Source organism: Galeopterus variegatus, unplaced genomic scaffold (assembly GCF_000696425.1).
Source record: "Galeopterus variegatus unplaced genomic scaffold, G_variegatus-3.0.2 Scaffold783, whole genome shotgun sequence".
NCBI classification, from domain to species: Eukaryota; Metazoa; Chordata; class Mammalia; order Dermoptera; family Cynocephalidae; genus Galeopterus; species Galeopterus variegatus.
In genome coordinates, this window is record NW_007726894.1 from 473822 (window position 1) to 489784 (window position 15963).

General features: G+C 49.1%; 1 protein-coding gene across 3 annotated transcripts in view; it reads left to right on the plus strand.

Annotated features, from left to right (window-relative positions):
• PPARD (peroxisome proliferator-activated receptor delta) overlaps positions 1–15963 on the plus strand; it is an 84324-nt gene that overhangs the window by 56601 nt on the left and 11760 nt on the right. For all 3 annotated transcript variants that reach the window (XR_550450.1, XM_008572423.1, XM_008572424.1), the window contains exon 3: positions 11651–11881. Coding sequence is in view for 2 of the 3 variants with exons in the window: in XM_008572423.1 (XP_008570645.1) it covers positions 11752–11881 (130 nt within the window). In the remaining variant the exon portion in view is untranslated. The remainder of the gene's footprint in view (positions 1–11650; positions 11882–15963) is intronic.

A 15963-nucleotide genomic window follows, 5' to 3' on the forward strand; every position in this document is an offset into this window, starting at 1 on the left:
AAAAAAAAGAAAAAAAAAAAAAAAAAAAAAAAAAAGACTTTCCAGGGCTCTGGGAGTGTTGGCCATCTCCCTCCCACCAGCTCCTTTGCTGGGTTTTCTCGGGGTCCAGCTGAAATCATCTCCACTCCACAGCAGCCTGAAGGATCTTTTTAAAATGCATCTCTGATCCTACTCATCCTCTTCATAACCCTCCTAGGCCCTCTGCCCCTCCTGGGATAAATGCCTGCATCCTTAGCTCACCCTTCAAGACCCTGAGTGGTCCTCAGTGTCAGCTGGACCAGCTGCAGGGCCCGGTCTCTCCTCCCCTCCCCTTCCCTCTGCGAGCCTCTGCATGTCTCTGTTCCCCATCGCCCAGGAGCCCTACTCAGCCTACCTCTCCACCAAAGGCTGCGTCCTCAGGAAAACCTCCCATGCCCAGTGTGTTCTGAGTGTGCCCCCACTGTGCTCGGCATTTGTCCTTCAGAGCCCTGGTCACCATTCATAGTTATGTATTTGTGCTGGTTACTTGGCTAATGTAGCCTGGCCCATGAGAATAGGGGCTTAACAAATGTTTGTTGAATGAGTGAATGAAAAGCAGCTGGCAGGGACCGGAAGAAGGGAGGAGGGGCAGTAATGACGTCTGCAGGCACAGCCTTTGAGGTCCAGGTGAGAAGGGTTCTGGGAAGGTCCCCTGCGTGTCCCTCCACCTGCTGGCAGAGCCACCCTTACCTCAGAAGCCCTCTCTGAGCAGTGTGGGGTCCTCAGCTCTATTAAAGCTTCCATAGAGAGATCTGGGTCTCCTCTGGAACCTAGACAGGCCTGTCTTTACCTCATCAGCATCTCTCAGCATATCATTTGGTTTTCTTTGTTCAAAACACTTTTTTAAATGTCTCGCCCTCTCCCTCCATCATGAAAGTATCTCATGCTCACTCTAAAGAATTTGGAGAACACAGGAAAATATAATAAAATAAGAATCACCTTCAACTCTACCCCTCAGTTTTGTTTCTATGTATGTGTATGTGTTTTGATATCACTGAGCTGCTCTTGTTTGTGAAAACCATCGATTTTTGCTGTCTCCGCAGTCTCATTGGTCACAGCCAGAGGCGGCAGGAGAGACAGTCAGTGCATCAGCCCTCCCAGCAGAGAGCCGATGGCCGGGCCAGGTGCTGGCAGGTGGCGTATCTGAGGCCCCCTGCAGCAGCTCTCCCCATCCCAGGTGAAGAGCACCGTTGTCACTCTGGTCTCTTTGTAGGACAGTCTCAGTAGCTCCTGGAAGCCACTTGTTCCTTTTGTTTTAGTTTGGCTTTCCTTAACGGTACTTTGGGGCTGACTCTTGGGGTAGTTGGAAGAACTGTGGAGCACAAGGGGGAAGGGGAGTGGCTTTCTGGCTGTCCTTTCTCTGATTCCAGCACATTCTGAACAAAACCAGACCCATGTGACTTGTGCGGGTTGGCCTCAAGTGACCCACTTGGGTGAATCCAGCCTGGCTAGAAAGCCACACAGGTCTCTCCTGTGCCCTGAGGGGAGTGGGATGACCTGGATTGGCAAGTGGGAAGCAAAGAGCACCATGTAGTTGCTGGCCTAGAGAACCAGGGCACTGGGTCAGCACCCAGATTAATGATTGATGGAGAGGTTGGGTGAGAATCAACCAGACCCATTCTCCCATGGCCTCCTTCACTGCTGATCCTGAAAGCGCTTGGCAGGGGTTTTGGGCCACCTCTTCCCTTTGGTTGGCTGCCCTCTGGAGGCTGCTGACCCTCATCCCCCCTGCAGTGAGGGAAAGGAGGAAATGGCAGCAACTGAGTCAGCTGCATAGGGGGCAAGAAATGGAGGAAGGTTTGGGCTCTTCTCTCTGAACAAAGGAGCACATGCCCTGAGCAGGGAGCTTTCTGCCAGTTCTCTCTTCTCACAGCTGAGGACAAGGCAGATGACTGGGAAATTCTCTGTTGAGGTCCCAGGGGTTCCAATAGGCTAGCACATTTCTAGAGCTAGAATAGCACTTGTGCGTATAATCCCTTACGACAAGCCAACAGTGATGATGATGGCAGTGCCACAGTCCCTATTTGTTGGACACTATTACCTAGCACTGTTAAGCAGTTACTGTGTGGTTATTTAATCCACATGGTAGTCCCTCGGGTTAGGTGGTAGTAACTCAGTTTCAAGGCTGAGAACCTCTGAGAGGTTTTTGTCTCCCCCAAGTCACTGAGAGGGAGGGACCGAGTCAGGATTTGAACCCAGGCCTGACACAGAAGCCAGTAGAATTAATTTCTGTGGAGTATTCTCAGTGGCAGGAATATGTGAAAACTGATACAGTGGCAAATACTACACCTGAAAACAGTGTGACTAAGGTTGAGGTTTTTAGCAATGTTTTTCTGGGTTTTGGTGGGGGGGGGGTGGCTGGCGGGTATGGGGGACTGAACCCTTCACCTTGGTGTTACAAGTTTGTGCTCTAACCAACTGAGCTAACTGGCCAGCCCCCTGTTTTTAGTATATTTATTTATTCAACAAGTGTGTGTTAAATACCCACTAAATACCAGACACTGTGCCAGGTGCTGGGACCTCCCTTATCAAGATGGAGGCATTCTCTGGGAACGTGATAGTGTAGTAAGGCCAGAGCAGTTAACGGGCATTGCAGTTTGGTGCAGTAATTGCAGATCTGGAAGGTCTGAGTCGGGGTTGCACTAAGAAGGAAGAGAATGGGGCTAGTCCAGGAGAGCTTCCTGAAAGAGGTGGTACAGGAAGGTCTTGAAGAAAAGTAGGCCTTAGCTAGGAGAGGGGTTGGCATTCCAGACTGAGGCTTGTGCGAGCCTCCTTATTCAAGGAGTGATGTTGGAACACGGGGCAAATGGTGGGCAGAGCAGGAGGACGGGGCTAGAGAGGGAGGCAGGCACTGGGGCCTGTAGTTGTCTTTAGCACACAGGGATCATTTCCTGGCAGGAGTATCCAGAAGAACTTTGACCAGGGTGTTCTTGATAGAAACAGCTGGGAACTGGCAGCCTGACAGAGGATTGAGGGGTGATAGCTCCAGACTGAGGCTAAAAACAGCTTCCAGACCTCCAGGGCCCCATCTGGGCAAGGTTATGCCTGCTCTGGTACAGTCTTACCCACAACCATACATAAGGCACACAACATGGTGGCTAGGACTTGAGCCAACCTGCCTAGATTCAAATCCTGGTCCTCCAGTTACTGTGTGACCTTGAGCTAGTTACTCAAGTAACTGTGCTGCATTTTCCTCGTCAATTATTATTATTATTATTATTATTATTTTTCCTTTTTTTGTCTTTTTTTCATGACCGGCAACGGATCGCAACCCTCAGTGTCGCGCCCGTACCGGCCCGGGACCGGCAACAGGATCACAACCCTTGGTGTTGCTCCCTGCACCTCGCTCAGCCAGTGAGCGGGAACCGGTCTGTATGTGGGATCCGAACCCTCGGCGGGAGGGCCGCCGCGCTTCCCAAGCGGCGCACTATAGCAGTGCGCCACCGGGCTGGCCCCTTCCTCGTCAATTAAATGGGAGTGATAATAGTACCTGACTCTTAAGGTTGTTGTGAGGATTAGAAGTGTCAGCATACACAGAGCCTGGTGCATAGTAAGCCCTAAGAGAATGGAAGCTGGGACCGTTGTGATGGAGGTGTGAGCCAGTTTAGGCCAGCAAGAAGGCCCATCAGGTGGCATCATGTGGCAGATGGAGTCCATGGAGGGGCTGCGGCAGCCCCTGGCTCACTGACAGCCCCCACTCAACCCCTGGTCAGGCAGAGCATACGGCCTGCCAGTGGACATCAGGGAAGCTCCTGAGTCACCATGGGGACACAGGGCACTTGGCGGTTGTCCAGCTGGCCTGGAGGGCAGAGGGCTGCCCTAAAAGGGAGCCTCTCCTTGTTCCCAGTGGAGAGAGGTGCGGGGACACTGGACTTGGTGGGAAGGATTAGGGTCCCAGGTAGCTTGGTTGCTTTGGCTACAAATCAGGCCTCTCTAAAGCTCTGGGTCATTTGGATTAAGCTCCTAACTACCTCTGCCATTGAAATTTACCTGCCCAGTGGGAAATGCATGGAGTGGTGCCCCTCCCCGCACCTAAGCTCTGCAAAGGGCTGAGTTTCTTCTTGGGGCAAGAGAGTAGGTATTGGAATGGGAGCACTGGGGCTGCGTGTTTACTGCAGGCGCGCATGCGCGCATATATACACATGTGTGCATGCCGGAAGCATAGCAATCCAGAGATTTGTTCTGCAAGAAATTCTTTTGCTAGACTCCACTTTTTGGCTGAGGGTCTCTCTCCTGCTTTCTCGCCCCCCTCATTCTGGCTGCAGGGCCCTTGTCTTGTCTGAAGGTCTGAGGCTCTAGCTTTCAAGTGGGGCAAAGCTGTGACATGATCAGAGGGTTGCTGGCTCTGGCACAGTGCTGGGGGATGGAGGGTAGAGACAGCCGCCCCCTAAACCAGGGTTTCTCACCTGCATGCAAGTTAAACTTAGTGCCACGCTGTCCTATTTTTAGTTCCAGGGCTGAAGAAAGGAAGAGGAGAATAGGGTTCAGTGTAGGGATAGTGATGGGTGGGGTGGCAGCTACCTCTGAAAATCTAGGCTGTGGGCCTGGGCCCAGGGGTGTGGGGGAGGCCTAGGAGGCCAAGGTTGCTCCTGACTGCACAGGCTGAGAACAGTGGTGGGGTGGGGAGCAGCCTTGGCTGTTAGGTAGATAGCAAACTTCAGCCGTAGCTGGAACAATCAGGGCCATGTAAAAACAGATAGCTTCTGGCGAAATACAGAGATGGGCTGCAGCACAGCAGTTAACTTGAAACATGAAACAGCCCAAGAGATGTGTGTGGGTTTCAGAACAACCAGACTACAGCTCCCTCCCTCTTCAGCTGGTGTCCTTAAGAGGTCACACCTAGAAGTGACAACTCCAGGCTGGGGAGAAATGTCATGTGGGAATCAAGGACCCTGGTCCCAAATCCAGATCTTTAGCCTGAGGCCTGGCTGGACTCAAGCCCCATTGTGTCTGAAGCTCTGCTGTCTTCTGCTCTATCCTCTGGCATATTCTCTGAGAGTCCCGCTGTCAGCATCCTCGGGCTCGCGCTTGTCACTTTCCTCATCCTCATCTGCCAAGAGGAGCCAATAGGGCTCGCCTTATCAGGGCTGTGAGGTTTGAGGGAGAGTCTATTTGCTGTGCCCCAGCAGGTGCCTGAGGCTTAGTGGGAGCTCAGTCAGCTCCGACCCCTCCCTCCAGCATTCAGTCCTGACAGTGGACTTGATCAGGGAATGTGAGCGAATGTGTGAGAAGATATTTTACCAGTTATATATACAAGGCGGTGTTGTAGTTTTTCCTCCTCTGTTACTACCTGCTAAGGGGGGTTCCACAAGTCCTCATGTCCCTGTCTTCCTGGCTCTCTGCATTTCCCCTTGTGTCCACTGACACCCAAGCTACACAGATCTTGTCGGCCTCCTCCACTCACCCTGTGGTCAGTGCCACCCTGTGTTGTGGTTCTTGGGTTCAGCACTTGTGCTGCCCATTCTCTTGATGCTCTTCAGAAGCCTCCTGTGGTCCCTTCAGCCGTAGGCCTGGATGAGGATCTCTCACCCTCACTGCCCCTGCCTCCTCTACCTCCAGGCTTTTCAATCCAGTGGAGCATGAAGAACCAGTGTCTTTGGAGCTTATTGTTTGGGTAACAGCTCAGTTTTTTTTTTTTTTTTTTTTTTTTTGTTCTTTTTGAGACCGGCTGCACCGCGCTCAGCCAGTGAGCGCACCGGTCATCCCTATATAGGATCCGAACCCGCAGCGGGAGCGGTGCTGCACTCCCAGCATTGCACTCTCCCGAGTGCGCCACAGGCTTGGCCTAACAGTTCAGTTTTTTAGAGCTTACTAATTCTACAATAGTCACAAACTGCTCTTGGTGACCGCCAAGATCCTTTCTCCAGCATTGTTGCCAGCTCCCACCCTACAACCCCACTCTCCTCTTTAGGTAAGTGTCTTTGTATCCTATTTCAGTTAGGATTGTGTTCAGTTGCTTGCAACAGAAACCCGGCAAACAGTGCCTTGTAAAACAGTTGAAGTTTTTCACTTCACAAGTAGTCTGGAGGTGGCATTCCAGGGCTAGTTCACCTGTGCCAGGATGCCACAGTGGCCAGTCTTCTTCGAACTCTTAACCTGTCCTCTCATGTAGCTGCTGCACCTCCAGGCACAGTTTCCCATTCCAGGCAGGAAAAGAGGAAGGACAGAAGTTTGTCTCTTTCAGGGCCGGCCTCTGGCTCACTTGGGAGAGTGTGGTGCTGATAACACCAAGGCCACGGGTTCAGATTCCATATAGGGATGGCTGGTTTGCTCACTGGGTGAACATGGTGCTGACAACACCAAGTCAAGGGTTAAGATCCCCTTACTGGTCATCTTTAAAAAAAAAAAAAAAAAAAGTTTGTCTCTTTCTATAAGGAAAAAAGTAGCATTTTCAGAAGCCTCTCCCAATAGATATCGGATTGCATATTTTTAGTCAGAATTGTGTCATATGAACACCATAGCTGCAAGAGAGCTGGGAAATTGTTTAGCTAGGCACATTGCTGATTCAAAAAAGACTGGGATTCAGTAAGAAAGAAAGGGAGAGGAACTGGAGGGACAAGTGGAAGTGACCGCCCTGCTCCTTCTTATAGAGAGAACCATACAGTGGGACGGCACCTCTGCACATTTCCCATACTCTGGGTCTGGTGATTCCCAAGTTTAACACTTAGGGATGGGTGATCAGGGTTTAGTCCTTGAGGAACTGGTTTATGCTAACCAAACCCAAATCTCTGCAATGCAGTGTAAATAGGTGAAGTGGCCTGGTGGAGAGACAGCCAATCAATAATGGAGACAGTGCCAGTGGCCAGCGAGTGGTGGCCAGCAAGTGGCAGCCACTGCTTGGCTCTGGGATTGGGTGCCAGGGGCATGCAGGTGCCTAGTGGCAAGGTCTGCCCAATTTTCAAGAGAAGCCAGAAAGCCAGATTTTTTAAAGTTTTTTTTTTTTAAACTCTAATTTGAAAAAAGTTTTTTTTTTTTGTCTTTTTCGTGACCGGTAAGGGGATCGCAACCCTTGGTGTGGTGTCACCCACACCACGCTCAGCCAGTGAGCGCCCCAGCCATTCCTGTATAGGATCCGAACCTGCGGTGGGAGCGTCGCTGCACTCCCAGCGCCGCACTCTCCCGAGTGCGCCACGGGCTCGGCCCTTGAAAAAAGTTTAGTGTTACAGAAAATTTGCAGAGATCATACAGAGTTCCCGTATACTCTTTACCCAGCTTCCCCTAATATTAACATCTTCCACAAATGAACACTGGTACAATACTATTAACTAGACTAAATGGATGTTCGGAATCCACCAGTTTTTCCACTACTGTCTTTCTGTTTCAGGATCCAATCCAGGATCCCATGCTGCATATAGTTATGTTTCCAGTCTCCTTGTTTGTGAGACTTTCTCAGTCAGAAAGCTAGAGTTTTTACATGACCTCTCCTAAGTTATCCCAGTCTAGAGTAATAATTTGGAAATCACACATTCTATTGATGGTACTTTAGTGATTATCTTTGAATTTTTTCCATGTATATTTGACTGAACTGTTGTCTAAAGTTAATCAGCATCTCTAGCCATCTTCTGAAAAATAAAAGGACTTGAGCAATTGCATGCTGGTCATTCCCCCTCATCTTCCACATTATTGTTTGGAAGTTTTGCCATTTTATTTTATATTTCAACTTAAATTATTTTTAGAAGAGGTAACATTCCTGTAGTTCAAAATTTAAAAGGTAGAAAAGCTACCAGTGAAAAAGTTTCTCTCGCATAGTGACGCAGACACTTAGCACCCAGTCCCCTCCCCAGAGGCAACCAGTGTCCCTAGTTTCTTGTGTAGCCTTCCAGAGCTGTCTTACACATCTATAAGCAAATACAGCTTCAGTGTATCTTTTTAGTTCTTCCCTTCATTCTGTAAATTGTTCTCTTCACTTAAAATCTTAGAGGTACTTCCATATCAGTCCACTAACAACTTTATTCCTGTCTGTGGCCACATAGAATTCCATGTTTCCATATCATAATTTATTTAATAAGTCCCCTGTTAATGGACATTTAGCTTGTTCCCTGCCTCTTACTAGTCAAGTAATACTGTAATGATAACTTTGTACTAATACTTTATCAGTTTGCTTATGTGGATGTATAGCTGTAGGATACAACTTAGAAGTGGTATTTCTGAGTCAAAATGTGTGTGTACTTGTAATTTAGATAGATTGGCTAAATTATGCTCTACAGAGGTTGTACAATTTACCTTTCTATCAGGTATGTGTGAGAAAATGTTTACCCACATACCCACATGCTCAGCAGAAATGTGTTAGCATCTGTTTTAATCTGATTGTAAAAAGGTACTTTGGTGTTGTTTTAATTTGCATTTCTCTTTTTATGAGTGACGTTGAACATCTTTTCATATGTTTAAGAACCAAATGTATACTCTTTCTGTGAACTGTCTTTTCATATGAGGGGTCCATTTTTCTATTTGGTTGCTAGTCTTTTCTTATTAATTTTTCTGAACTATTTTAGGGAAGTTTTATGAGAGTTGCAAATATTTTTCTCAGTTTAATGTCTTTTTTTTTCCTTATGTTTTTTTTTTGTTTGTTTGTTTTTTAAAAGATGACTGGTAAGGGGATCTTAACCCTTGACTTGGTGTTGTCAGCACCATGCTCTCCCAAGAGAGCTAACCGGCCATCCCTATATGGGATCTGAACCCGTGGCCTTGGTGTTCTCAGCACTACACTCTCCCAAGTGAGCCATGGGCCAGCCCTACCATGTAGATAGTTTAAATTTAGGGGCCGGCCCGGTGGCGCATGCTACGGTGCGCCGCTTGGGAGTGCAGCGGCGCTCCCGCCAAGGGTTCGGATCCCACATACAGACCGGTTCCTGCTCTCTGGCTGAGCGAGGTGCGGGCGCAGCACCGAGGGTTGCGATCCCGTTGCCGGTCCCGGTCCAGTACGGGCGCGACACTGAGGGTTGCGATCCGTTGCCGGACACACACACACACAAAAAAGAGAGATAAATTTTTATGTAATCAAACTATTCATCTTTTTTCCATAATTTTTTTTTTGGCAGCTGGTCATTAAGGGGATCCTCCATAATTTAACCCATAAAGTTTTATGGGTTTAGTGTCATGCTTAGTTCTTCCCCAACTCAAGACTATTTTTATATATATCATCACATGGTTTCTTGCAGTTTATTGTATTTTTGTTTTAACTTTAAAAATCTTTGATTTGTGGGCTGGCCTGTGGCTCACTTGGGAGAGTGTGGTGCTGACAATACCAAGTTAAGGGTTAAGATCCCCTTACTGGTCATCTTTCTTTAAAAAAAAAATCTTTGATTCATTTGGACCTTGTCTTGGTATAAGATGTGAGTCAGGAATCCAGCTTAATTTTTCCAGATGGCTACTCAGTTGTCCCAGTGCCATTTATTGAAAAATTCATCTTTTCCCTTTGATTTGAAGTGCTGCCTTTATAACATATTAAATTTGCATGTGTGTTTTCATCTATTTATGGACTCTGTATTCTCTCATTGATTCTCTATTCATGTGTCAGTACCACACTCTTTTAATTTTTATAGCTTTACCATAATTCTTTTTATTCTTCTCCAGCTAATTCCCTATCTTGTTTGCCAATGTGCCTGCACACAGCTTCTTTGCTTTTTTCAAGTCCCACCTTTTACTCTCAGTGGATGACTATTCCCTCCTACTTTAAGGAGTAAGGCCATTCCGTACACACTTTACCCCACCCCGCCCCACACACTGCTGTGCTGTGATACTATTTGCATTTTTTTATCCTGTGTTATTGAATTATTTCCCTTCCTTCAGTCATCCTGCCACAGCCTGCATCTTTAGGTTGTCTTTCTCCGCTGACCTCTCCTCTATTCACAGCTTACTCGAATGTCCTCTATTCCAGAAAGCCTCTTCCTGGCTTTGCTACTTTCTCAAGGTAGCATCCTCTTGCACATTTTCCAGACATGTTTGCACCCAAATTAATCTCCATGCACTGTCCCAGCTTCCTTTCTACCGCTTATTCTTCAGAGCCCAGGTTTTCCTTTCAACCACTTGACTAAAACTTGTCTCACAGGGTCATTGATGACCTCATAGTCACCAAATCCAGCAACTATGTGTCGGTTTATTACCGTGAACCTCTGCAGCATTTGAGAAGCTTGATCTCTCCCCCTTGAACCAGCCTTTCCCTTGGTTCTGAGATGCCTGGCTGTCCTTGGTCTCTCCTGCTCTGACCACTGACTTGTCATCTGCTCCAGTGCCACTTCCTTTCCCTCCCTTGACACGTTGTACTCTCCTTTGGTGAACTGCATCCCTTCCTGTGGCTGTTACATCAACAAAAATGCCTCCTAAATCTACGTGTTCCCAACTCCTCAGCTCTCTACCTCTTAGACTCTAGGGCTAAATTTCCAAACTGCCTTTAGGAGAAGTCCTGGTGGAGAGGAATGGGTAGAGTTAAGATGTGTTCAGAGGGAACGTTCTGCTACCAGTTGGAAGCTGCTTTGCTGTGGAGCATGGTTCTCCAGCTTGGCTGCACATTACAATCACCAGGGGAATTAAAAAGTAAAAGTCCCAATGCCTAAACTGTTTCCTAAACCAATCAGATGAGAACCTCTGGGGATGGGTCCAAACATCATATTTTTAAAATGCTCCAGTGGTGCCAGTGTACAGCCAAGTTGGCAGGCCTAGAGCAGGGTGAGAAAAAGGGAGGAGGCTCAGATCACTCCCAGGCTCTGGCTTCAATAAATGGGGAGGTGGGTGTGTAGGTCACTAAAGGAGGGATTACCAGAGGAAGGGTGGGCTTGGGGGAAGATGGTACATTCTGTTTGGATAGGTTAAGTTTGAGCTGCCTGTGGGGTATCCAAGAGAAGGAGTCCCACAGATGCTTAAGTCTCCCTAAAGCAGATCTTTCTTCTCCTAATCCTTCCACAAGCCTGCACTGCTGCAGGCATCCCCCCACTCTTCCCCACTGGGAGGACTCTCTCTCCCACAGCACCTCCAACTGTGGCATTTCTGGAAAATATTTGTTTTGCTGAGGGTTGGAACTGCCTCCTCCTAGGTGATTTGGGGTCACCACACAGTAACCTACATTGGAAAGGTCCCATCTTTCCAAGATCCAAGAGGACACAACACATCCCTCCTTGCCTGATGGCTCTGCCATTGAGAGTCTAGCTGCGAATCTGCTGTCATCATGAGCTGATCAGTTTTTTCCACCCCCAAACACAAGAAGGGCGGGACCCACCTGAGTGCTGGCAAGGACAGGGTGGGGGAGGTTGGGAGATATGATGCATATCATGATCTCCTGGGGTATGGAGAGTTGGGGAAAAGTCCCTCAAGTCATTGTGACATGGCTCTTAGAGACTCAGAGAGACTTAAAGAGCAGGATGCAGCACATGAGACAGGGAAAGGTGGCACAGTGGTGTGTCACTCTGTCTGGTTAATGGTGACTGCTCTGAACCCCACAAACCTGCCATAAAAGCCATGTGGGCAGGGGTGGGAGGGCAAGTGACTTGCGATGCAAGGAGTGGGGACCATGGCATGGCACCACAGGGACTGAAGAGGGAGCAGGAGCAGAGCTCCCTCTGTGATGGCGGCCCTCCAGCATGCCCAATTCCCGCCAACCAGTCTCCCTCAACTTCCTCCTGTCTTTTGCTCTGCCCAGGCTGACAGGAACTGCCCTGTAGAGGTCCATCTGCGTTCAGACCCAGATGATGCCAGAGCTATGACCGGGCCTGCAGGCGTGGTACCGAGGGGAGATCAGCCATGGAGCAGCCACAGGAGGAGACCCCTGAGGTCCGGGAAGAGGAGGAGAAAGAGGAAGTGGCAGAGGCAGAAGGAGCCCCAGAGCTCAATGGGGGACCAGAGCCTGCACTTCCTTCTAGCAGCTACACAGGTGAGGAGGGGGCTGGCAGGGAACACAGGGCAGATTAAGCAGAGCCGGTGGGGAGCAGGGATCCTGGCCCTCTCTGAACAGTGTCATATGGGGTGCAGAGGAGCAGAATGGTTAGGACTGGAGCCAGACGGCCTGGGTGCACACCCCTGCTTCACCGCTCACCAGCTGCAGGACCTTGAGTAGGTCACACCACTTCTTTCTGTAAAACAGACTGTGATGGAAGTGATGTGGACATGGGCTTTTGTAAGAATTAAATAAGTGGACATTTGTAACACATGTCATCATCATTGTTATTATTACCACCACTGCTACTGAAGGTATCCAGGACCAATCTGCTTTGACAGCACACTAGAAAGATCAACTGTACCTGTGATTGCTATGATCCGTTGAAGCATACAACTCAGTTGATCTGGTGCTAGATATATATGTCATCATTGAGCTGCATTGCAATTGGACATAAATGCTAAGCAGTTAGAATGAATGACTATAGGGCCGGCCCCATGGCGCAGTTTGGAGAGTGTGGCGCTGGGAGCGCAGCAACGCTCCCGCCACGGGTTCGGATCCTATATAGGAGTGGCCAGTGCGCTCACTGGCTGAGTGTGGTGCGGGCGACAGCACACCAAGGGTTGCGATCCCCTTACCGGTCACGAAAAAGACAAAAAAAAAAAAAAAAAAAGAATGAATGACTATAATTAATGTTACTTTTGTGCAGCCAAATGGTTTTTAGCTTCTCTTGTCTGACTTGGTGTTCTCATTTACTTTATTTATCCACCGTTAGCAGCACTATAGACATTTCCTTCTGGTCTGTGATCGCCTTCATCGTCATGTTATGTCCACCTTTAAGGGCACCCAGAATCCACCACTCAGCCCCTGGCTTTCCTTGCAGCTGATGCTGCCCCTTCCCCATCTGCTCCTCCCCCCCAGCCTCTCTCCTTCTCCCTTTGTCCTCACCTGAGTGCCTCAGAGCCAGCACCTCCAGCTGATCCTCGCTCCCTTCCCTCAGAAGGAACTCCGAGTCATGAGAGGATATACTGTCAGAGGAGACATCCTCATCTTGCTGCTGGTTTCAGCTGAAGGAGATCCTGGCCACAGGTGGTGATTCAGGGCAGAGGTGCAGGCCTGCCCACTGGGGTGGTCTCTGGACCTCTGTGTCTGCATGGGACAGAATAAAGCAGATGGCGGGCTCCTGCCTGGGCGTTCAGCTAAGAGGGGCCTGAATGAATCCTTGAGCAACCCCACCTTGAACCTGCAAAGCAAGGTTCTTCCTCCTCAGGGGACAGGGTGGCATGGTGTGAGGGGAAAGCCATCCATCCAGTCCTTCTGATGCCACCCAGACACCTGGGAGTGAGCAAACTAGACTTGGTGTGATTTTGAAGTCAAAGAGAAGGTGTCGCTCATCCCCAGAGTAACCTGCTCCCTGTTTGTTGGCTGGTGGCTGGGATGGCTTTGGAGGCACAGCCTTTCTCAGAAGAGAGGAGTGGATACCAAAGGTGAAAATTTGCTCAGCATTAAGATTACATGCTGTTTTGAACATGAGAAAAGGAAGGAGGGTTAGAAAGCAGAGGGAAGACATGGGGGCTAAGAATGAGCGAGGGATGTCACACGGATACCAAGGAAGAGTGAGAGGGGAAGAGGAGGCCACAGGGTCTGTGACCTCGCCACCTGCCCTGGCTAACCTCATCTGGGTTGAGGCAGACAGAAGTTACCTGCAGCGTAACACCCTGTCCTGGATGTTACTCAGCAGGTAACAAGAGGCCTACACCTCTTGTTGGGACTAATGCAACATTCCCAGGAATATTGCTGTTCACAAGTAGGCCCAGGAGAGATTCCTGGGAGCAGAGGCAGGGCGAGGCGGGCATGGCGATGACACCCCAGGCAGCCTTACTGATGGGATGGAGGGTACGGGGGACGTGTCTGGGGCAGGAGTTTGTCTAGCCACACACAGTGCTGTCTGTGAGGTGGTGTTTAATAGGTTGCGTTTATCAATAAGTGGAAGAGGTGGAGATAGAAGGACTTCCTTGTTCAGTAATTGAAACAGGAGGAAGCTGTTCAACATAATCACTGTATGTTAAAGCCACAGTATATAAAAAGTGCCCACATTTTCTACAGGACCACCTAACAGAAAAATTGAAACAGGCAGGGCAGATCACAGTGGGGCAAATGCAAATGGCCAGAAAACATGAAACGTTTTTCTGTCTAACCAGCAATCAAAGAGGGCCTCTTATGTTGGAATGCCATTTAGCCTGTCAGATTGGCAGAGAGGAGCATGTGGTCAGTGTTGGCCAGGGGGTGAGGAAATGGCCCGCCAGCCCCAAGTGTGGAAGGGCAGTGTGGCAGTGCAGGCCAACGCCTTGTACACTGCAGCTCCACTTCTAGGAATGTGTCCTCTGTAGCTGCTTGCCCAGCATGCACAGACATTTCCACACCAGCTTATTTACTGCAGGATTGCTCATCAGAGCAAAAAATAGGAAAGCTCCCATATGTGGGGAATTGGTTATGTAAACTGTGGTAGAGCCATAGTTATTAAAGAAGATGAGGTTGGTCTGTATATACTAAATAAGTTCCTGACAAATTGGGGATCCCACTATTTAAAAATCCTCATGTATCACAGAAGGCAGTAGAAGAGTATATGCCAAAGGACTAGAGGGGCTAACTCTGAGGGACAGGCTCCTGGATGGGAATGGTCTGTCATAGGTGCTGAGCACCCTTATGTGCAAGCTTGCACTACTTTCTAAATTTGAAAAGCAATTGTGGACTGACCAGTTAGCTCAGTTGGTTAGAGTGTGGTGCTGATAACACCAAGGTCCAGGGTTTGATTCCTGTACCAGCCAGCAGCCAAATAAAATAAAATAGAAAGCAATTGCACTGCTTTTCTTTAAAAGGTTAAAAGAAATGAATTAAGTAAAGGGGGTGGGGGCTGGCAGATGAGGGGCCCTGGAGACAGAGCCTCATCCGGTGTTGGGATCAGAAGGGCTTTGAGATCACACAACCCAGGGCAGGAAGCCTAGTCTGCCCTTGCTGGTGCCTTCACCTCTACGAGTCTCAGTGGCTTCCCCTTTAGAGGCTCGTTCTGCTCAGTTTGAGGGCTGGCCAGGTGAGAGTAAATGGTAGTATCCGACATACCATAGGTCTCAGCACCTACTGGTTCCCTTCCCCGCCCCCATGAGTCTATGACTTTGGCCTTCAGAGTCCCCTCAGAGCCTTGAGCCCTGAAACAGCAGGAAACTGCGCGGTTTGCTTCCCCTGTGACCCTCCAGAGATTCTGCACTGACTCTCTATGCATCTCTGTACCGAGGGGGACACCTGCTAGGTGCCTCCTCCTCACACACAATCCCCCCTCTTGCCATGAGACAGGCAGGGCAGGCCTCACCATTAGCACTCAGCAACGAGGAAACTGAGGTTATATGAAACTCACTTGCTCAGGGTCGCCCCACTGGGTAGGGGTGGGGGCAGCTGGATCCAGTGCTCACACCCCATTCCCATCCTCATCCCCTCCTGCTTCAATGATATCCAACCAAATCACACCTGAGAAAGAGGAGGATAAAGTGTCCTTCCTCCTGGCCTTGGTGCCTCCTGTCACTCACCCAGTACTTAGTGAGCATCCAGGCTGGGCCAGGCACTGTCCAGGGACAGTCCATTCAGTGGTCAGCAAGACTGATGCCTGCCCCGAGGAGCCCACAGTCCAAGCAAACAGGACAATGGAAGTAAGAAGGCTGCTTGGCAACCCAGCCCCAGATTCCTGCAGAGTTTGCCCTGACTTCAGAAGCTAAAGGGTGCCTGTTTGCCTGTGGGCTTTTCCATCAAAGTAAATAGACTGGGCTGAGCCCTCCTGGCTGCCTCGCAAATATGACAACAGCATACCTCCAGCGATGGAGGCGAGATATGCAGGAGAGCTCTGAACCACACATAGATTACGTAAATAAGGTCAATAGTGTCTGTTTGCTGAACTTGTAATCAAAGATGGTGAAACTGATACTTCACTCTCTGGATGATGGGGCTAGGGTTTACAATGAATTCAAACATTTGGATAATGACATAGTGTCATCCTCAGCAGTGACTGTGTCTTGTTGTTTATCATAAGA